This window comes from Pteropus medius, unplaced genomic scaffold (assembly GCF_902729225.1).
Source record: "Pteropus medius unplaced genomic scaffold, Ma_sr-lr_union100, whole genome shotgun sequence".
In the NCBI taxonomy this organism is placed as follows: domain Eukaryota; kingdom Metazoa; phylum Chordata; class Mammalia; order Chiroptera; family Pteropodidae; genus Pteropus; species Pteropus medius.
Window position 1 is genome coordinate 23,685,358 of NW_024344378.1, and position 22,917 is coordinate 23,708,274.

At 35.0% G+C, this 22,917-nt stretch overlaps 1 protein-coding gene across 4 annotated transcripts; it reads right to left on the reverse strand.

Annotated features, from left to right (window-relative positions):
• Positions 1-22,553, reverse strand: ZNF518A (zinc finger protein 518A). Of its 4 annotated transcripts, none has more exons than XM_039871649.1 (6): positions 22,398-22,553; positions 19,505-19,590; positions 9,770-9,918; positions 7,358-7,408; positions 6,705-6,828; positions 1-6,529 (listed from the first exon to the last, which is right to left on the reverse strand). In XM_039871649.1, the coding sequence occupies exon 6, from the start codon at positions 6,396-6,398 to the stop codon at positions 1,938-1,940; it is 4,461 nt and encodes a 1,486-aa protein (XP_039727583.1). In that variant the 5' UTR covers positions 6,399-6,529; positions 6,705-6,828; positions 7,358-7,408; positions 9,770-9,918; positions 19,505-19,590; positions 22,398-22,553; the 3' UTR covers positions 1-1,937. The 4 variants fall into 4 exon arrangements, with proteins under 4 accessions (XP_039727583.1, XP_039727582.1, XP_039727584.1 ...); XM_039871648.1 differs by lacking the exon at positions 22,398-22,553 and adding an exon at positions 22,116-22,355; XM_039871650.1 differs by lacking the exon at positions 22,398-22,553 and adding an exon at positions 21,606-22,100.
• Positions 22,554-22,917: the final 364 nt, after the last annotated feature.

Consider the following 22,917-nt stretch of genomic DNA (forward strand, 5'->3'; position numbering starts at 1 on the left):
TTATGTGTAAACACAAACAAGATAAATTTAATTGAAAATGTTCATTACAGAAATTAACAATGCTTACCATTCTTTAAACACCAATATACATTATTAATATATACTGTATATTTCCAATCAACTCCATTCTTAGGCTCAATTTAAACACAATTTTAAAAGGTTTTATACAAAAAAATACTTCACTAAGAAAGTAGACAAACTGCACAAAAACAGTACATGTATAATGTGCATAGCAAGATAGCTTGAAGCATCTATGTATGGCTTTCTTTAAAATAAAACTATTGGGGGAATGGGCCCATTTGGGACCTACTGTTACAGTTGACATATGTAAACTGTTTCACATCTTTTAGGCACTTTGCTAACAATAGTGTTCAATCCCTGAAAAATGAATTTACCCCCTCCAAAAAAATTCTACATCTGAAATAAAAACCAGGAAAATAACGTGGGTAAAGTCGTACATATTCCTTTTAAATTAAACAACCAGTTTTATTAGTGCATGCACAGAACTGAAAAAAAAATAAACTTTTTATGTCAAAAACTTTCTGTGCAAAATTTACATAACTGAAAAGGTACAAAAATATGTACAGCTTTAAATTCTTTGTTATATACAGAAAAGAAGCCCTGAAGTTTTCAATGAAAATATCTTAACACTTGTAGTAACGTGACAAAAAATATAGTATGCAATTTTGCAATATAAGAAATCCATTATCCAATGATCCAACGAAATTTGATCCAAACTCACAAGGTGAAAAATTTACATTAATGATTTTGTCGTCATCATGAAAACATCCATTTTAAAACTATTCCTCTGTTGAGAACGTCCCTTAGGAATCTGTCCTGAAGTTTCATGCGCTGCCACTGAGTCTACTATTAATGTTTCTTTACTTTCAACTGCCAACAAACAGTAAATAATCTACTTTGGGTTGTCAGTCATACTGTAAAGTTGCTAACAAAAATGTTTTATCCCAATGTAGACATGTTCAGACACTAACAGTAATTAAACACAGACAAAAATATGATTTGCTTTGCTCATCTTGCTTCCATAATTTTTAGTTTTTGAGAAAAGCCATTCCCCTGGAAGTGCTTCTACATTCCACTCTTTTTAAAGGGTGGCAACCAAGAAAAATTGGCTATTTGGTTTATGAAGAACAAACAATTTAAACCAAACAAGCATAGTTCTACGCAAGGGCATCCCTGGAGAGTCACCAAATTCAAAAATGTCAGGTTAACTGGACTTCAACTTAGATGAAGAGTTTAGTGCTTCTGTTGTGGCTGCCCATCTCTTGCAATCCTTGGCATAGCCATTTAGAAAACCAAAATCACCTTGGGAGGGTGTTCCAATCTCTGATGTGGGACATAGCTTATGAGGAAAAAAAATTTACTTTTCAAAAACTTTTTTCAAGCATCTGAGGTGTAGCTGTAGTGAATTAAATGTACTCTCAAAGGAACCTATATCCTTCAAAAGAACTATATTTAGCAAATGTAGAATAAGTTTTTTACCTAAGCTTAGTATATCTTCATAAATGATGAGAAACTCCTTCAGTTCCATGATGAAAGAGCTCTCCATCTTCAGAGGAGCTATACTTATGATTCATAAGGCTGGTGGAAGAAGAGAAGGAATGGGGCTGTCAGCCATTACCCTCTGAGTCACTAAATCGGGAAAACTTTTTTCAAAATTTTCTTTTGCCCTAACTTCCCAAGAACACATTTTGAAAAAATCAAGGTCTATCTGTGCTGTGATAAATTTCTTTCAGAACTTATATGTACAATGACAGCATTTTCAAATATCACACAAAACTTTTTCTCTTATGGAAATATAGCCAACTTTTAAATGTTTAATTTTAGGTAACATATTGAAGTAGAAAATGTCTGCATTAAGGTAATTCAATGTTTTCTTCTAATATTTTACTTGTCTTTTCCTTGGTAATTACAGTAAATTATTCTAACATATTCCAATCACGAGTAGCTTCCATTAAATGTCTCTGCCCATGACCAGCCCAAGCGTCCTGATTGTCAAACACTCTACCACAAAACCAACAGTTAAATTTAGCCTTTAGAACATTTTCAGAGGTAGTTTTCACAATCTGATAATTGTTTTTGCTTGTCTTTTTGAGTGTTAATTTTAGCACAAATCTTTCTTTCACAGAACTAACAGGTTTAAATGTTTTGTGCCTCCTGGAAAAGTCACAATTTGTTTTAGAAGGGGTACAACAAACTGGTTTCAGTAAAGCACTGATAGTTCTTTTTGACAAGGAAACCTTAAGTACACGTCCATTAAATTTAGAAATAGTTTTCATTACATTTATTACTTCGGGTGCATCTGCATCAGGATGATTCAACACTACAACTGGTTGGTTTCTCCTGGGACATTTCACAAGCTGTTTGGAACTAAAGGGGAAAAGTCGCAAAGTTCTGACAGAATCTTTTGAAAGCCTAGGTCTGCTAAATCCAAGTGATTCATGGACATCTTCAGGTTTAGCCTTTTCTTTGCACTTTCTATGTAATGTTGCTTTTTTTCTTGGAGGTTCTTGGTAACTATCCCCACACTTTCGTTTACAGTTTCTGTTTCTAGGTACAAAGGCAGCTTCAGAATCTTTACTTCTTACTTGAGTTTTTATTCTTGACAAGTTTCTTTTGGAAGTCTTTTTTCTATTAAAGTTTCTCTCAATTCTACAATTTGTCTTACATCTCAATACCCTGGCCTCTGAACGGTCAGTGATATGTATTGGTTCCACAGAAGATTCTGGGCATGTTGCAGAAGAAGTTATCACAATTTCATTTGCTGGCATCATATCATCTAGTAAGAAGGGTAAGGCATCTCTAGAAGATCCTGGCTCTTTCTGCTCTCCTCCTGCAGTCTGATTAGATGGTACATTGTTTTTCTGCAATGAGGCTGCAAAGTTGCTTACTGACATGTTAGCAGCAGTCACGTTTAAAACAGGGTTAAAAATTTTCAGCAATATTTTTTGTGGTGTTCCTTCAGGTTTCTTTGGCTGTATATTTTGATAATAAGTACTATTTTGCACTAATTTAGGCTTAAGCAGCTCAGTCTTATTTGGCATCACACACTTTAAAAAAACAGCTTGTTTGCCATCAGGCAACAGGGTATAAAGAGGTGGTTTTGGAAAAATCTCATTCTGCTGTTTTACTGAATCCAAGGTATTTAACTTAGTGCCCTGATGCTCAGATACATTAGGAGTAGGCACAGCTTTCACTGAAGAACTTGCTGACGTTTTAATAATATAAGGGCTTTTTAATGGCAAAGTACTTTCTGAGCTACTTTTCATGCTCAAACAACTGCCAATACTGGAACAAAGTGCAGGTGTCAGACAATTATTGCTTTGCTCTACCTTTAAAAGAGATGTTCTTGAAGGCTCTTTAATTGTAGTTCCACAAGCCTGAGCACTCTCAGTTTTGACAGTGTTAACACTTTCAGATTTCCCATTATTAAATGTTAAAATCATCCCAGGTTTCTTGTTTAAAAGAAGACAAGCAGGTCCACCTTGAGTATTAACCAATGGTCTTCTTGAAACGACATGTAATCCAGGATTGTTAGCAATGTGGAATGGTACAAAAAAGCCTTTTGGAGTCTGAACAAATATAGCTTTTTTGGGTTCTGAATTTACAAGTGGACTCTGCATACATAAAGAACCTAAATTTTGTGTAGTGGCTCGTAGTTTGTCTTTCACAAGCTGTTGTGTTATTATCGCATCTGACTGAGTCTTAAGTAGTGTGCCAATCCCTGAAATTCTAGGTGTCTTCTCTGAATCTCTCATATCCTGTGACACTGACGGCATTTGTGTTTCTTTCCCACTATATTTTAAATTCAGATCATTTGCAGGCACGTTAATCCCCATACTACCAGACGGAATTGGGAAGATGCCTTGTACTTTGAAGTCTTTTGAAGAGTCAACAATTTTGTCTTCTCCCTCATGTTTCTGAAATGACTGGTCACAATGAAGTGGCAGGCCTTTATCTGGAGTGTTACTAGAGTCTTGTTTCACATCAGATTTTGCTTTTAATCCATCTTGAAGTAACTGGTTTACTTCAGGTGGCAAAAATTCTGATGCCTGTTCACTCTGGAGAGAGAACACAGATGTGATTCTAGGCATCAGAGGTGACTCAACATTGGAAATGCCATCCCATTTAGAATTTTCAGTCATGCTCTCTAAATTTTGATCTTCATTCGTGTATAGGTTCTGTCCATCAATGTTTTGTCCCTTTTCTGAAACACACTGGTCTTCAATTTCAGTCTGAGTTTTTAAAGTTCCATCCTTAGTATTTAAAAGGCTAATAGATGCTAACAGGCTATCTGGGTTTGAGCTCTCCTTCCTCACTAGTGATAAAACTGATTCACTTATTGGTTGTTGAATAGCTGTCTTACCTGATGAAGATTCTCTTTGAGGGCTTTCACACATTGCTGTTCCTGAAAACCTACGACGTTTATTAGAATTATTCACTTTTGAGTAATTATGAAAAGGTAATGATCCTTGGTTGGAAGATTCAACAGGTAACTCAGAGTTCACATAATTAATGCAATAGTTATGCATATCTCCACTGTTGAATGCATTTGGTTTGGTAGCATAGTTGACTTTATCTGGACTTTTAATGGCTGTACCTGATACCTCAGGGTGACTGTGAGTAATATGACTTCCCCATAAGTCAACATTATCTCTTGTTTCGACTTTCGTGGTCAAATTCACTGATCCTGTAACTAATTCTGATGATGCTGGCAAAGAAGGTACACTTTTTTCATCATTCACTGTTTGAAGAGTATTACTTGTTTGAGATAGCAAAGCCATTTCTTTTTCTGAAGTTACTTTCCCTGTAAGTACAGGAGATGAACATAAAAATGGAGTAGTTGCTTTCATGTAAACTGTGTCACTTAACACAGTTGTTACTCTTGTTAAGAATCCAGTCGTGTCCAAAGTCTGGGACTGCGAATTACCAGTACTGTCCTTTGCAGCATCTGACTGTGAGCCTGGTGAATATAAATTCTGTTTATTGGTAGGCAACAGTTTTATTACAATATGTTGTTTTCCATCCATCATCTTGAAGCCCATAAACTTAGCACTGTAGTTAGCTGGAATTGTTATTTTATTATTTTTCACCATTAACACTGTAGGTCCTTGTACAGCAGTCTTCAAGAAAGCTGCAGGAGAATGTGATCCCTCTTCAGCTCTACTACACTGCCCAGTGGAGAGGAGAGTTGGCTTTTCTGACTCTGACTCAGCAGGTTTATCATTATTCTCACAGTGTAGCTGTTCATCCTTTTCTTCATTTGAATGTTCCTGAATGAGATGGCTCTGGTCTTCAGATTTTGTCTGTGTTTTGTTCACATTTTTAAGCACTTCAGTGTTTTTTTCTAGACTTCGGTCACTTCCATTGTTGATTTTCTTACGTTTCCAGAATGTCTTCCTAGATGCACCCATTTTGTATCTTTTCAGTATTAGCTTAAGTCCTACTGAAGTCTTTGCCATCCTTTTTTCATATTTGTCTTTTTCTAGTTTCTCTTTTGCATATAAATGTTCTTTGTGTAAAGTTATAACATGTCGTACAAGGTGCTCTCGCCGTGTGGCACCATAGCTACAATACTGACAAGTGAAGGGAAATGTACCAGAATGAACATGAAGGTGCTTCTGAAGCTCTCCTTTGGTAAAACATATATGATGGCATTTACCACACTTATAATGGATTTCATTGTGTCTATGAATGTGCTGAACAAATGTGCCAACATCCAGGGTGGAGAATTTGCACTTTTCACATTGAAAACTACCATTTACACAATGTGTGGATACAAAATGTTTTGTCAAGTCTAGTAAAGTATATACACTCTCATTGTTACAAATGTCACATTTTACTAAAGTGCTTCTATGGGTTCGTCTGTGTTGTTTAAATACCTGGAAATCATTTGCTGAAAAACTGCACATTTCACAAGGATATGAAGGTAATTCACCATGGTGCCACATCTGAAAGTGTTTCTGCAAATCATTTGGGCTATACAGAGTGCTATCTCGGCATTTTAAACAGTTGAAATTGAGTATTTTTGCAGACATTTTTATACTCTCTTCTTCAACTTTCTCAGACTTATGGAGCAACGTAAACTTCTCTATGCAGCTTACAGTCTTAATATTGATAGATTTTCTTGCAGTCTGTGGTTTATGCTGAAATAATTTTCTATATTTGTCAACTTCATGTTTCGATAGGACTTCATTTGGAATATTTATCCTCGGCAAATCAATTTTCACATTTTTCAGTTTATAATGAAAAGTACTTTCTGAAATTTTTGGTTTAAGTACTGATTTGATAGTATCAACTATCTCATTTTTGATATCATAATCTTTTTTTAAAGTAGCTTGTTTTTCATGAAAAAATAACTGTTTCTGATCAGATGGCATGATTTAACAACAAAAAAAATCCCAATTTCCTTTTTTTCTCAAAACTCTTGAAATTACTTGTAATTTAAACAGGAAACAATACTGCGCTGAGACATCTTCAAAATACCAGGATTTTTCCCACATTAACTCACCTAAAACCAAACAAAGAATTGAAATTTTCATCACAAAAGTATCACAAATTTCACTTTTTAAAGTTATTTTAACAAAATGTAGGAATGTTGCTCAAAATAAAAGACACAATAAAATATTTGTACAGAAATAAAAGACACAATAAAATATTTGTTAAGTACTGTAAGAACAGCTTACCAAGGAGCAATAGTTTGAAGAAGAAATAACCCTAATCTGGAAGTCAGAGGATATAAGCTTTACTTCCAGCTCTGCTTGGTGGCACTGGGCAAGCTTTGACTGCTCTGCACCTCAGTTTCTTCATCTAAAGAAAATCACAACTGGATAAGCACCCTTAAGCTCTAAGGTTTTTTATATTAAGTTGATGCTATAGTTGTTTAACAGGATTTTTCAAATCTTAACAAGACAGCCTTAAACACTTAAATTCCAATTACACACATGTACCATTAACTTTCTCACTTCCTTAGTTGACCCTATAGCTATTACCTTGTAAAAATTTCAACAAACTTCTCTTTAGGTTTTCTACTTTGCTAGTGTCTCAGGGATAATTTATATTTAAAATAAAAGTTTCATTCATTTAACAACATGACAAAGACATTATCTGTTCTCTTAACTTTTCATTACTAACTGGAAAAAAAAAAAGGGAACAAAAAAGAAGAAATTAAAAGGAAGAGCATATTTTCCTGGGGTACTCAAGTCTACCTTTCTGGTTCCCTACCATTTTGGCTACTTGGCTTTTTGTCCCTAGAACTCAGGCAGATGGCAGCAATGGAAGTCCTTGGCAGATTAGAATGTACCCAATACTATCTGCCTCCATTAATTCAAACACTTACTGATTTATGTTATCTAGACAAGTGTCATTCTCTGTGTCTTAGTTTCTTCATCTATAAAATGAAAAAAAAAAAAAAAATTAGTACTTCCCCTACCTTTCTCATGGGATTGCTGTGAAGGTTAAATTAAAAAATATATGTAACAATATCACATAAATTGCTAAATAAATCGCAGCTACCATCATTACTACATGTGATTACCATGTATGAGGCAATACAATTCAAACTGCAGAGAAATCAAAAACTGTAAAGTAATAAGATGTGACAATATACTGCTGAGACAATAGTAAAAATATCAAATTGTATATTAGAAGAATTATATTTTCTCACTTTCATGGTTTCAAATATGTATATGAAAAAGATAAAATTAGATAAGCTAAAGGAAATAAAATGCAAATCACATTAAGCTTCATCTATGTCTACCCTAAGGTCTTAGGTTTAAATTTCAATTAATCTAAATAACTAGGAATTTCACTGTTTTAGAAATCCTTTATTGAGAGAATATAATTAAATGTCACATTGCTTTATATATTAAAAGGACATTTTAGTATTTCTCAAGCTTAATACTTTTGGTAGGGTCGAAAAGAACACTTTCTTCAATATTCTTCAAATATATATATATGCTAAACTGACAGTAAAATTCATTAGAAAGATATCAGTTTTCTGAATTTTTTTACATACTATACCTAATACACTAAAATATTGTTTTTACTGTAACTTTTTTACTATATTATTTAAAACTAAATGTAAAAACTTTTCCTTCAAAAGTAAGAAAAATAATAATGAGAAAAAAATTCAATGATACCTGGTGGGCACTACACATCAACCAAGAAGATTCCCTAAAGATTGTCACATTCTCAACAGTGACAACTATCATAATCACATATGGAGTTTTTACCATAACCAAAATCTGAGAGTGGGGTTCAAACGTGAAACTTTTTAAGCACACACAGTAATGGTTTTTCTCCATTTGCCAGAATACCATGTTGTGGTCATTCTGGATTATACACACCAAGCTTTTTATTATTGCATATAATTAAGAGGAGACTATATCGTGGGTTTCAAAAGGTAAATTGCTTCTTACAGTAATATTATATGTGTCCAAAAACATGTGTGTAATGCTAAAAAATTACAGATTTGGTAGTATTTCTAAATACCATTAATTCCATTTCAAAATACACAATTTAAATATTTTCATATAAGAAAGCACATATCCCAAAGTCTGACAATCAATATAAAAATACAGTTTTAAATAACTCAATAAACTGACACTAACAAATGTGTTATGAACATGAGGCATTATAATGGGTACCATGGAGAGATTCAAAAACATGGTCCTACCCCTACTACAGCTTACAATTTTAGATTGTAAGGAGGAAGAAAGACATATATATATTAACATGTTGCTTATTCAGAGTTGACCTTCCAGGGACCTCACCCTTCCAGTACATAAAGAATATAAAATAACTAAGTAGGATGCATGGCAGCCAAACCAGATGCCACGAAGTTTACCCGTTAAAATGTATGCTCTCTCCTCACAGGCAAAACAAAGCTGATAAAATAAATCAACTTATTAAGAAATCCACTTAGCTTTTACTTAAGGTTAATGACTACTAATTAATGTTAAATGTCAACATTTTTTATATATTTAATGTATGGCATATACAATACAGTATGAGGGGAGTTGTATATTTAGGTAGTTTGGGGTTTATAGCACTCAAATTATATATCTGGAGAATCTGTTTTGTCTTCAACTATGTTCAACCTGTAGTATGTGGAAGCGATCAAAGATGATACCTGGTAGCAAATTATATTAGGGTCTTTGGGGAAAACTTTATTGCATGTTGTGAACATCTCAGATAACATTAAAAAAACAGAGAAATTTTATTATAGTTTTAATCTTCCAACCCATTAGCTAATCTTTTCACTAAAGTCTTATTTCTACCCTGCCAATAAGGATTACTGATTTTAAACCTATTTAAACTACTGCCTACTATATATGTATTATTTCCTCATAAAACTTGACCAACATCTCATTAAGCCTTGAAACAATATTATTTGTATAAAGTATGACTTGCCCTTTAAAGAAACCTGGAGAGTTTCCTGCATCAAGATGGGAACTTAAGCCATTTGATTTCTTCCTCTCCCAACTGCTCAGTGAAACACAAACCAAAAAAACACAAGAAAATCCTACAAAATGTCTAGAAACTATAAAAACATTCCATACACATACTGTAAGGTATCTGGTAGGAAACAGTCCAGAGAGAGGAGTGAAAATAAATATTGACTGACTGTCAAGCACCACTTTAAAAGAGGACAACTATTATTCAATCAACATTCAATGAGTATCTATCAATTTTGCCCCGAGTAAGGAATGGGTAACATAATTCCACCCACTCCCTCCTGTAAACATACCTTGAGAGAGAAAGTGTGGGCTTGAGAGGAAGACTGTGTGGAGCCCTCTGGGTGACAGAAGGGTGCAACTGAGGTATGGGGAGGAGGATGAATCCGAAGCTTTGATGTGGGTCCACGGGCTAAAGAAAACTGGGAGTTGCTAGCACCAGCTGTCAGGAGAGATGTGAAGAAGAAATTATTTTTGAGCAAAGAAAAATCTTCCTTTATCCCTGGCTACCTTCTTCTGTTTAAGAGTTCTATCCTTTCTCCACAGAATTATCTCCTAGCTGTCAGAAAATCATTACATTAACTTCCTATCCCCTTCCATCTAACTAAAAAAACAAAATCTTGGTTTATTTTTTAAGAATTCATCTCAACTACCAATGCCATCAAAAAAGGTAAGTAGGCAGAAACATCACTGAATGCAGTTACTCAAAAAAAGGTAAATAATCTGAACACTCAGAGAAATCTTGCTTTTATTCTGCTAGCCAGCAGTAAAAAAAAAAGTAACAATGAAAAAGGTGAAAGCTTTAAAAAAAAAAAATCGAGTAGTAATTGGCAATCTCATTAAGACTTGAGATAATACACTGAGAAAGAAAAAAAAAAGAACTACCGTGAAAGAGAAAAGAAAGTAGATGGGGGAGAAATAATGATTTTGAAAACGAGAAAAAAAATTACACTGAGGTTTTGTTTTGTTGACCCTTGGCTTTTCAAAATTAAAGGCTTCCCAAATGCCTGGCAAGATTATTAGTGGGGGGATATAAAACACAGTATCTGTAACTTATCTGTAAAATTTTTTAGTTTAAAAGATAAAAATGAAATGCTACCAAAAAAGAAAAAGATGGACAAGTGTTACCTAAAAAGGTATTCAAATTTTCATCAGCAACACCAATTTTAATCAGACAGCAATACTAATCAGACATTTTACTCATAATTCTATGCTAGAGACAATAAAATAACATTTATAGAGTTGTAAAGGAAAAGAATTAACCCAAGAATTAACTCTATACACAGAAAAACTCATATATGTGAGAGGAAAATGCAATTTTAGATATGTAAAGAGTCAGAGAATAGATTACATATATACTTTTTCTGGAAAAAAATTTTAAGTAAATACTTCAACAAAATCAAATTTCAATCAGGAAAAAAAAGAACCCCCCCCCAAAAAAAGTGAGATAGAAGAAATATCTATCAGCAATAAAACCTACAAAATAGAAATAAATGTAAATATTTTGTTAATATAGTTAAGAAAGCAGAAAAGATTGGAAAGGGTAACATTTGCAAAATGACAAATATATAAGAAACACTTAAAGAAAAATTAACAATGTGAAACAGGAGAAGTGACAATAGTAACAAAATTCTAGATGCTGGAAAGCAGATATATAAGTAATAAATAACCTTGAAGATCCAAGAAAACAATCCCAGGCAGTGGGTAAAGCTAAGAACTAACTCATTTTATACTCTGAATCTTCAAAAAGGATTAGCAACTGACAGCACCAAGTAACTGAAATGGGAGGGGAGGAGGAAACTAAGATAAAGAAAAACTTGGAGAAAGGTGCTTGAGTTTTGGTTTTGATTCCCTTCCCTATTCCATAATACTAGGTAACTACTGTTCCACCACTGCAGTAGAAGTCTGGAGGTTTATTCTTTGTGGAAAGTAAAACAGGATCTCTGAAATAGGGGATACCAGACCCAGTTGAGAGAGTAGGTACCACACCAAAAGCAAGAGTATTAAATGACCATATATATACGAGACACAAACCTTACCCCACATCCCCTAATTCTCCTTCTAGGTTGGCTCGTAGGCTAAAATTATGCTACTAAAAGTATGGACTACTGATGGTCCATGAACTGTTTGTCACCAATCCATGACTAGATATGTATAGAAACTGAGAGTAAGCATTTAGAAACTATTACAGCAATTTTATAGAGTTAAGCTTATGTCGACTAAACCTAACAATAGTTCACTAACCATGAGAATTACCCACTTTTTAAAATTTCATAAACTGCACCAACACCACAGGGAGCCTGGTTTCTGGGCTCTTTAGGTTTGCCTGAGTCACTTTTGGCATTTTATATTTTCCTTGAAAATAAACAATTTCTTTCACATTTTCTAAGTATATTCTTAATCTCTTTTTACAATCTATCATAAAAATAAAAGCACAACATATAGATATATACCATTTAAACATCTATGAACAGGAAAATGATTAAGTAAATTATAAAACATCCACATGAAAACATTATAAAGAGATATCTATTGAATTGACTTAGAAAGATATTTATTGATTTTAGTTTTTAAAAAAGGAAATTGCAGATTAAGACAATACATTTTTAAATTAAGAGGAAAGATCCTTATTTTTATATCAGGAGTAAAGGTCCTATATGTTTATATAAACACCGACAGCTCTATAAAAGCTATCCTCCAAACCACTATTGAAAACAGGTTCATTTTTTTGAAAGGAATGATACCATGGCATAGCAAAACAAACAAACAAAAATTTAAAAAAAAAAAACTAAACAAGGAGAAAATCATCAGCTCTTCCAGATACCCTGATTGAAACCAACAGGGCAATGCCACTACCAAAGTCTTTACTGAGGCCTGCCTGCATATTCCTGACCCTGAATTCTAAGAAATCCTGTATCCTTAAAATAATTCCCACATTTCAATTTACACTAGCTTAAACGAGCTTAAGCTAGTTCTATTACTTGTAACCAAAGGCTCCTGTTTAAGACATTAAGTTGACAGACCAATGTTGACTGTGTTTACTTCATAGAAAAGTACACGATGCTTTAAAGAGTAGTGCGATTTAAACATTCAAGAATGAGCAAAGGCTATCTAGACCAGAAAAACAGATTAAAAAAATGACGGAAGACTCCTCTTACAGCACTGCACGATCTCTAGATCAAAGAGAGAATGTATAATGGAGAGGTTGAGTGAGAACGGCCTACAGAGGACTGATCTGAACTTGAAATGAAAGGTAACCAGAAACCATTGTTAGTTCACGACCAGAGAGAAGTTATTAAAGCACTATTTTAGAATAATATTTTAGAAATATTACTAGAATGGCACTAGACAGTAAGATATAGTGGAGAAAAAGAGTAAAAATAGCAGTGAGAGAATCAGAGGACTAAGTGACAATCAAAATAAAAAGTGAGGATACAGAGAACTGGCAGTGTTAGCAAGGGTTAGGAATCACACGGCAGGTACGGAGAAATTTTAAAAAGAATTTCTAAAGTAAAATGCTAAGGATGAGGAAGACTTGTATAGAATATATCAAATATATCTTAGAGTTTTGTTTGCTATCTACAACAGATTAAAAAGCGAAGATGTTCTATTCTCTTTAGTTTTAGCAAAATGATATAAAAAGAAGCTATGTGCTACTCACTACATTCTAGTTGTTTAAACATTAAACAAAGAACTAAAAAACTCTGATTTTAGCTTAGCCCTATTTGTGACTCAGTATGTAGCTCTGTAACTTAACTAATCACAATACCCAGATAGGAAAACTAATATAGTCATTATTTTTATAACTATTGCATTCCTTGAGTCATCTAATTTTTTCTGCAGGTATTTATTTGTAAAATGGTCAAATGAATATATAAATGGATATAGAACAAAAGCAGCATGCAGCAGGAAGAGCTTACTGAAAAACATAAGGTTCTGCCTAAAAGGAATCTAGAACGCACACACACATACCAAAAAAAACAAAAAACAACAACAACAAAAAAACCCTAAAACTCTTATTTTCAAAGCAGAAGCTATTTTAGTGCCCTTAAACTATTATCTATTCATGACTTGGAACAACCTTTTAGGATGTGTACATGTGTGTGTGTAGCTGTTTAAGTTTTTAAAAAGTTTACCTGAGAGGCTATTACCTATCATATTTAAAAACAAGTGAAAGTATAAATTTTGTAGAATTTATATACATTTCATTATATAATGAAAGCCAGCTCCCTCCATATCACTGTGGCCTAATGAGCAACTTAAACACAGAAAAAAGAAAGGAAGAGTTAAGTATGCAAATATAATTAAGTATAGATCTAGAAATGTTCAAAATTCTAGGGTACATGTGAGCCACATACCATTTAGGTAGGCAGGTGACATTGGTATAAAATTATGAAGGAGTTGAACTATGAAAAAGTATGAATTATGAAGGAAAATTAAAATTCAGAAGCAATTCTTGGTTCAAGTTAATCTTGTCATTACTCTCCCCAACTCTGACTGCTCACTATATATCTGTATCTATCTATTATGCCCAATATATAAGGTGCTTTCTGCTCCCCCCAACTCATACACATGTATTTAGCTTTGTTCATACTGTTTTCTTCCATCAGATTTGTCATCACCTTCTATCTTGATTCAGTACTGGTCAAACTTCCTTTCTAACTCTACCTCCTATGGGGATATGAAACCTTCTGTAATAACACACACTCTGAATATCCATTTAAAGGATAGCCATTGCTCACCACTTTATTACAAACTGTTTTATAGTTACAACATTTCACTTTTTTGTTTTACCTTCCAAGATAATTTATAAGCTTCTTAAAGACATAGTTCTCATTTATCCTTCACAAAAACCAAGAAGATTGGATACACAGGGACCTAAGACATTCTTAATTCATTTACTCTTTTATTTTCAACTAAATATCTGACTTCCTGTGACCTCAGATTAAAACACTTTACAGCAAATGCTATAGGTCACGTAAACTTTTCTTGCTGTAATGAAATTATATTTAAAACACACACACACACATACACACACACAAAGAGTCAGAAATTATATTTTTAACACGTAGGAATTAGGAGAGAAATCATAAGTAATCTGTCTAAACTGAAATAAAGACCACTGAATTCAGCATGGGATGTAGAAAGATTTTCTTTACTCTTGTTCCTTTCTTTTGTTGTCATTTTGCTATGGCAGTGATTTAGGGGAATAGGCAGATTTTACTTAAGATTCTGGAACACATCGGGGAGAGGGAAAATCAAAAGATTTACTGCCATTTGACTGGGAGAACATATATCAACATGTAATACATCTCCTCTCAGCTTTCCAAAATAATATAACTGTTCAATTTTTCTCTGGCTATATAAAACACTACTCTCTATGGACAGAAAACAAATTCCACTCCCCAGGCTTCCCTATCTTAAAATATGGCACCACATTCCATCTAATTACTAAACCCAGAAATTAAGCAATAATTCTTGATTTCTCTTTCCCTTACTACCCACATTAATCCATAAGCAAGTCCTGTCTATCTTGAAATACATCTTGAATTCTCTCCATCTCCATTATCATCTTAGCCCACTGTCATCTCTAACTTGGATTAAAATAATTGTCTTGCTTCTTGCTAACTGGCATTCCATGCTTTCCTCTTGCCCACCACCCTCCTCCGAATCCATTCTCTACACAGGAGCAAAAGTGATCTTAATAAAAATAGGTCGCAATTTCCCCTGATTAAGACTCTTTAATGGCTTCCCAAAGCACTGAAAATTTAATCTCTTTGTCAAGGCCTACAAGGAACAATGCCAACTGGTCCTCAACTGGTTTTCAAACTCATCTCACACCATTCTCCCCACCTGCAAATGTCTTTCAGCAAGCTACCACAGATGATCTCTTAATTCCTCAAATACACCTTTCCTATACTCAGGTCTTTACACCTGCTGGTCCCTGCTTGAAATATTCTTTCTCCCATTCTTTGTAAGGCTAGATCTTTCTCATTTCTTAGATTTCAGCTCAAATGTCACCACCTCAGAAAGGCCTTCTCCAAACTATAAACTATCCCCTCCTCAAAAGAAAAAATTGTTCTCTATTTTAGCTCCTTGTATCTCCTTTTTGTAATACTTTTTTTCCTCTGGCAATATTTTATTTGCCAATTTATATTCTGTCTCTACTACTGAAATAAAAGCTGTATAAGCATAAGAACCACATCTGCTATGTTCTTTGCTATATCATCAGCACCTGTCATAATGCTGGGCTTTTAGCTGGCACCAAATTGTGCCAGTCTTTGATCTAAGAATTAGAAATATAGCGGTGAACATAACAAAAATCCCTCCCCTCATCAAGCTAACATTTTATTGATACTGAGATAATAAGCAAATTAAGTAAATTATATAATACATTCAAAGGTGACAAGTGCTATGGAAAAAAAAAAACAAGGAAGAATAGGCAGAACCAAAAAATTGCCATTTTGAATACAAAATCAGGGAGACCTCACTTGAAAAAGTCTTATTTGAACCAAGATCGTAAGGAACTGAAACAGACATTATTCCAAGAAAAGAAATAGTTAAGTGCTAACACTGAGTATGGTGTGTGCCTAAAATGTTTGGAGACTAGGAAGAAGGTCAGCATGACTGGAACAGAAAGCACCAGAGGGAAGGGTAGGAGATGAGGTCAAGGAAATAACAAGGTGGCTAAAATAAGGCTTGATGGACACTGTAAGGACTTTGGTTTTACTATGAAGGAGATGAAAAGCTACTGGAGCATTTTGGGTAAAGAAGTAACATGAGCTGATTTTTTTTTTTTTAAAGAAATTACTTTGGCTGCTATATTAAGAACAGAGTATTTGGAAGGGAATATGATGATTATTACAGTACAATTACTCAGGTAAGAGATGGTGGTGTCTTAGTGGAGACAATGAGGTATGGTCAAGGTCCGTACACATTTTGGAGAGAGGCTATGAGATTTTCTGACAGACTAAATTTGGTCTATGAGAAAAAGAAACATGTCAAGGATAACTCTAAAAGTTCTAATCTCAGCAACAGAAGAAATGAAGTGCTATTTACTATTAAGGTAGAAAAGCCTGTATGGGAATAATAGGTTTGGCAAATATATCAAGGGTTGAGTTTAGCCATGTAGAATTTGAGATATCCAGTTGACATCCAAGTAGAAATGTGGAATGTGTAGCTGAATAAAGAATACAGAGATCTAGGTATAAGATAAAATTTTGGGAATCATTGGTTATGTGTACATTTTTGTGTGTTCATATTTATGCATATAGAACTGAATGAAATCACCAAGGGGTAAGTACACAGAGAAGTCCAAGGCTTGAGCTCCAAGATACTATAACATTTAGAAGAAAAAGGTGAGAAAGAACCAGCTAGTGAGACTGAAAGGGATGACCAGTAAGACTAAAGGTAAATCAGGGAGAGCGGTATACTAAATGCAAAGTGAAGAAAGTGTTTCCAAGATCAGGGATTGATCGACTCTGTCAAGTAAGATGAGGACTGAGAACTGACCACTGCACTTAATCATTTTCAACTCTATCTTTTCTTTAATTATTCTCTGTGCCTATCAAAACCCGACTCATAAGTCAAAACCCATTTGAAGTTACACTTCCTTCAAGAAACCGTCCTAGACTGGGCTAGCCCTCACTTTCTTCCTATCAGAACTCAGACTTAAAATCCACACTATACAACTGTGCATTCGTTTATCTGTTTTAGCTGTTCATGTTGTGTTTCACATATATTAATCTGGATACCTTAACTAAATTATAAGCACTTTGAAGATAAAGAACTCCTCTTATTCTTACACCTTACTAAAATGCTAAGCACAGCACTAATTATTCTCTACACATGCTAGTTGATCTGTGTAACCTAAGTATACAAAACTGTGCTATATTAGAGAAAGTCCACCATCCACTCAGCCTAGTATGCATAATCCTTGACTATCCAGGCAGCTGCACACACTTGTACATAGTAGAAACTTGATAAATGTTAGGATGAATGAAGGACTGCATGCATGTATGAATGAGTGATGAATGAATAAAGGGCATCTATTATAAAGTATAAGAAAAGGGCAAATCGTAGATGAATGTAATGATCAACTTGAAGTTATAGATTTTAAATTCATTCTTCTGCAATCCAATTCAAACTAATTTATATAGAGAATTTTAGCTCAAAGGACTGGGAAGGACACCAGGGTAGCTGCAGAATCAAAAGAAAAACACTGATATCTCATACCAGAGTCCCTGACTGAAACTGGTGCTCCATTTCCATCCATCTCCCATTTCTGTATGGCTTCACTTTCTCCTACTACAGATGAAGTTCTCATACATATGGGAAAGAATGTCACTAGCGCACCTCCCCCCACAAATTAACAACTTTAGAGAAAAGAGAACATCTTTCTCCTAGCATTCACACATCAATTCCCACGGATTCTGACTGAGTTTGTCTGAGTAAAAGGCAACCATTACTGTTGTAATAGGAATGACTAGGCTTGGGTTAGAAGACTGATAGCCCATCAATCACTCACAATATGGACGGGATAGTTCCCCGAATGAAGAGATACTGAGTTGACAAAAACTATATATAGGTATCTTCTATCAACCACAACCTCCAACAACCCAGTTTTAATTGATTTTACTACATTTTGAAATCATTTGACTTTCTATAAAGTCAATATTTGTTTTCAGCTATTGCTATTACCATTTCTTGACCAATGTGAAGCCCCTTAATTTTCTTAAGCTTCAAGTCACACACCTTTATTCCAATATTCTGACACTTGTTTCATGTAGTCATACCAATTACAATTTAAAGTTTTTAATCAGAATTTGCTCACAGTTTTTCAAGATGAAATAATCCAAATCATTTTGATTATCATATAGCAGCCTCCTGTTTACTTCATCATATTTGAATCTTTCATTCTTTATCATATTTTTTCTGAGTAGTTTGGATCAAAAACAGTAAAAATTCTTAGCGCTCAGCATTTACTTTCTCTATTCCAGAACAACACAGTACCCATGTGAATCTCATGTGGTAAAAGGTCAAATAAACGTTATAAAGAAAAAAATTACGCAGGTAAATGAACATAAATGACAAGTTGGTATCTCAACTCAGCTTTGTTGCTCTTTACTCATGGTAGTTAGACGTCAATTTCTAATAAAAATTCATGCCTTTGTGTAAAATGGCTCTGAAAAGAAAGCCATCTGCTAGTAAAGTTCATAGAACTAAAGTAATAATTTAGTCAGTATCATCTATTTTAGTAGTTACATACATATTCTTATTCCTAATTTAGGGTTATACTTTTAGATCTACTTATTCCATTTGTTGAAGGGAATTATATGTAGTATCCTAGAACCTATCCAGCACAAACAGCAAAAGACTCTTGTGTTTCGAGACAGTGTTTCAAATTTTGTTCTGTTTTGTTTTGTTTTAAATAAGAGTACAATATTTCCCACTGAGTTTGCAAAGCTTTCCTTAAAATATTGGGATTTGTTTGCAGATTTTTTTTCCTTCTTTTTGTCTACACCAGGATATTTAGATGATTATCTCCAAGAAATCAGTCAGAACTCTATAGTAATTCCCAAGTCCCTTTTCTGACTTATAATGTAGGTGCTATTAATCATAATATAAATATATGCTAGACAATTTTTCTTTTGGTGCATTACTTTGTATTTACTAGAGTAAAACACATTCTTCCGGCCAACTGGATAGATTCAAAACATCTTGCTACCATATTTATCTCTATTGTTTATTACCCTAAAGCCCTTAATGCCATTTTATACTCAGAAAGATAATATAGTTAAAATCATCTTTAGGTCTCTAACAAAATGTTAAATAATAAACAATGAAACCAAACTTTTTTCTGCTTATATTAAAATGAAAATCTATGTGTAAGTATTTTATTTAGGTCAAAAATAAAATTATAACTTATGAAAACTCACATATACATAAATATTTTGTCCAAGATTAAAACATATTAACTTATTACTTAATAGACTATATATAATGCAGTACTTTGATCTTTACCATACCTCTTTCTTCAAGGAACAAAAGGCACACAATTTAATGTTTGGACAAAGCCACAATCAGGAACAGTGATCAAAAGAAGAGATGATATCTGGAAATAAAGACCAAGAGTTTAAAACTCTGACTGCAAAAACTATTAGTAGAATGCTTTTATACTCTCAATTCAATTATGCTTCATATTCAACTTATATGTATAAATTTAGAAGATAAATCTCAATGCACTCTAGTAAATACTTTATCATTGATACCCAATAATAATGTCATAAATTTACAAAAGTCACAAAACTCAAAGCTTAGAAGGGAGCTTAGAAGCAATTTAATTTAGTATCTTGTGATAGGGAAAATGAGTCTTGACCAAAATCACAAAGCTAGAACTATATCTGGATCTGATTCCAATCCAGCTATCCTACCACCACAATGCTACCTCTGAATACTCATTTCTGATAGCTAACATCCCATGAAAACTGCTCACTGTGTGAAGCCAATACCCCATACAGAACTGAAATATTCATAGTCTTCATACCTGGGATCAGATAGATTAATAGAAATTTCAACTTTATTAAAACTTTTTTCTTCTATTTATAGTGTTTTGGCAAAAAAAAACCCCAAAAAACAAAAACAACAACAACAAAAAAACACCTTTTAGTGGAGTACCTGAAGGAAACTGGAAAAATTCAAGTCTTTCATCATTAAAAAAAAAAAAAATTAAAAAAAAAAGTTGTATTAAGTAATCTAAAGAACACAATGCTTCAATAAAGACAATTCCAAACAGAAAAGTAAATAAAAGTACATTAGAAGGGCATGTTTAAAGTATATTTTAAAGTCAAACTGTACATTTATGCTAAAATATATCCCCTCTAGAATGTTTCAAGACATAAAAACTTCTGCGATCACAGTATACTATTACCAGGGAGAATAGGATAGGATTTGAAGTGTGATGATGATAAAAATCGCTAGCATTTAAAAGCTCACACCTTATCAATATGCACAGTAGGCATTCATTGTGGTTACTGTCCTTTTATCCTTCCATAAAACCAGATATAAATGCTTTGAATTTACATTTATACTTTCATGGAAACAATAAGGAAAAATCTGAACGTGCAAAACAGGTCGTTAGATACTTATACTTTATCTCTCCCTCTCCTTTGGTTAACAATTTTCTAGATAAAGGTTTCATATTATTTATGAGAATTTTAACAAAACTTAACATGGTCTACTATGCTTACCCCCCTATGGAATGCTAACATCCTAAAAATGTTAACGCAATGCAATGTCTTTATGAATTTCAGAAGAATAGTTTTGATGAAAGATAACGAATCCATTTCTACTAATTAGCAATAAACTCTGAAAAATGTTAGGTTATTTCACTGAATCAATTTAAATGGTTTCTACCTATTCAATCCGAGGATATTAACTTCAGAGTACACTCAAATCAGATCCCTTGCTGCATAAAAAATAATCTAACAGTAACAGTAAACTGGGCCTAACACAGCTGCTCGAGTTAATGACATTCCTACCCTGATAGTTTGGTGTCTTCATGTTTCATCACTGTGACAATCATATAATGTTCAACATTCTTATGAATTCCTTAAACATTGACTTACTTTATTTTTCTAGAGATTTTTGAACTTTTGATAACCACATATGCAACTGTTTTCACTAAAAGAGCTCACAAACAGTAAACGCCCCCAAATTTAAACCTAAAAAGAAAATTGGACTTTAACTATTACATTTTTAACCTTAAGGCTACCGTATCTGTTTCGTTGGTCTACTTCAGAGTTATAACATTTTACTTTATGTACTTTCACCCTATGTATTTTCAAAAACCATGACCATCGAGAGAAGGCTATCTACTTGACAATGAGGACACCATGTTAAGAAGAGACTCAAAATGGACCCTACAAGTGAGAAACCAGTTACAAAGAAATCCATCTGCTACTGGGTGTGGTTGAGGTTTGTAGGAAAGAATGCCTTTGGCCAATTCTGGAGGAAGTAGCGCTGGCCAGAGAACTGAGCATATCAGCAAGAAAAGACCTCCAAAGACCGTAGACTGGACCCACGATGGGGACGCCGTCGAGTGGGGCTGCCGTGGGACTGCAAACCTACAGCTCGAGAGGTGCCGTCTGACGAGGACCCATGCTGTCTCCACCAGCCCCGGAACGAACCGAGTGGGTGCTTCGAGCGCCGCGCGCCCCGCTCTGTCCCAAACACCGCGCACGATCCGCCCCTTCCTCCGGGGTTCGGCTGCCCCTCCGGCGCGCGGAGGCACACTGTCACCGCGCTCCGTTCCAGCTCCTAGGCTCTGGAACAGTATAGAGTTGAAAAAGCTCGGACGTAAAACCAGCACAGGCTAAGAAGCGGAAGGTTAGCTCTAGCAGCCTGCAAGAGCACCGAGTGAAAGGGCCGACTTCCCTTGAAAAACTTTGCGGCAACTTAGCCGAAAGCGCTGAATGACCGGGACTATTTAACAGGCGCTTCCTATCTCAAGAGGCGGACCCCTGAGCCGGTTCGGAGGGGGACCCTAACGGCCCACAAACTCGCTCTTTGCCCCCTGGCTGGCCCTCTAGAAGTCTCGGCGTCCTAACAGGTCTGGGCGGCGCTGCTCCCAGGGAATACCTGTCGTGGTCCCCATTGCCTGCGAGTCCCTGATGGCGGCCATTACACTTCCATCCGGGTATTGCCGAAAAGCCGATCGCCCCGCTACCAGGAGCGCTCGCTAAGGCGGATGGATCCACGCTGCACCTGGGTAAAGCGGAAGAGGACGGCGGCCGGCAGGGTCCGCGGCTCAGCCCGACAAGACTAGGCCATTGAACTGGACTCGCCGCTGACCTCTCAAATTAGCGCGCTTCTCCTGTGCACGCCACGCCAGTGATTGACTCACTTTCCCCCTTAGCTCACCAGTAGTTGGAGACATCCTACTGCCAATGGAATGGTAGACTAACATCCATTCTATGCTCTTCAGAGTAGACACCAGAAGCAGGAACTGTGCTCTGGGCAAGCCCTTGCTGACTGGGAATGGTCTCAATCCTGAGATTTTAATCATTTCCGGCTTTGCAAATGGCGGCTCCCCACCCCTTGCTTTTGACACGTAGGTTTTTTGCAGCCTTTGCAGCCCACATCAATGAAGGGAGCTGCCACCAGCAGCTGTGGAAGACATGATGAACTCCAAACATGTACATATTTAATAATTGGTCTGAAAAATATCGTTACAACAGGGAATATCTAATCCCCATCAAAAGATCCCTCCGCATCAAAGGAATCGACTCCACGTCTCACAGCCAGGCTGGACAAAGAGGTCAATTAATATCATCATTGGATTCCCCTCCCAAGGGCAAGTGTGGCCTCTTGTCTCCCCTTTGTGACATTTCTGAAATCCAACTTATTAATCGACCTCACTTTTTACACAAATTATTTTACT

Coding starts and splice junctions, on each gene's coding strand:
- ZNF518A (XM_039871649.1), bottom strand. CDS start 6,398: ATGCCATCTGATCAGAAACAGTTATTTTTTCATGAAAAACAAGCTACT.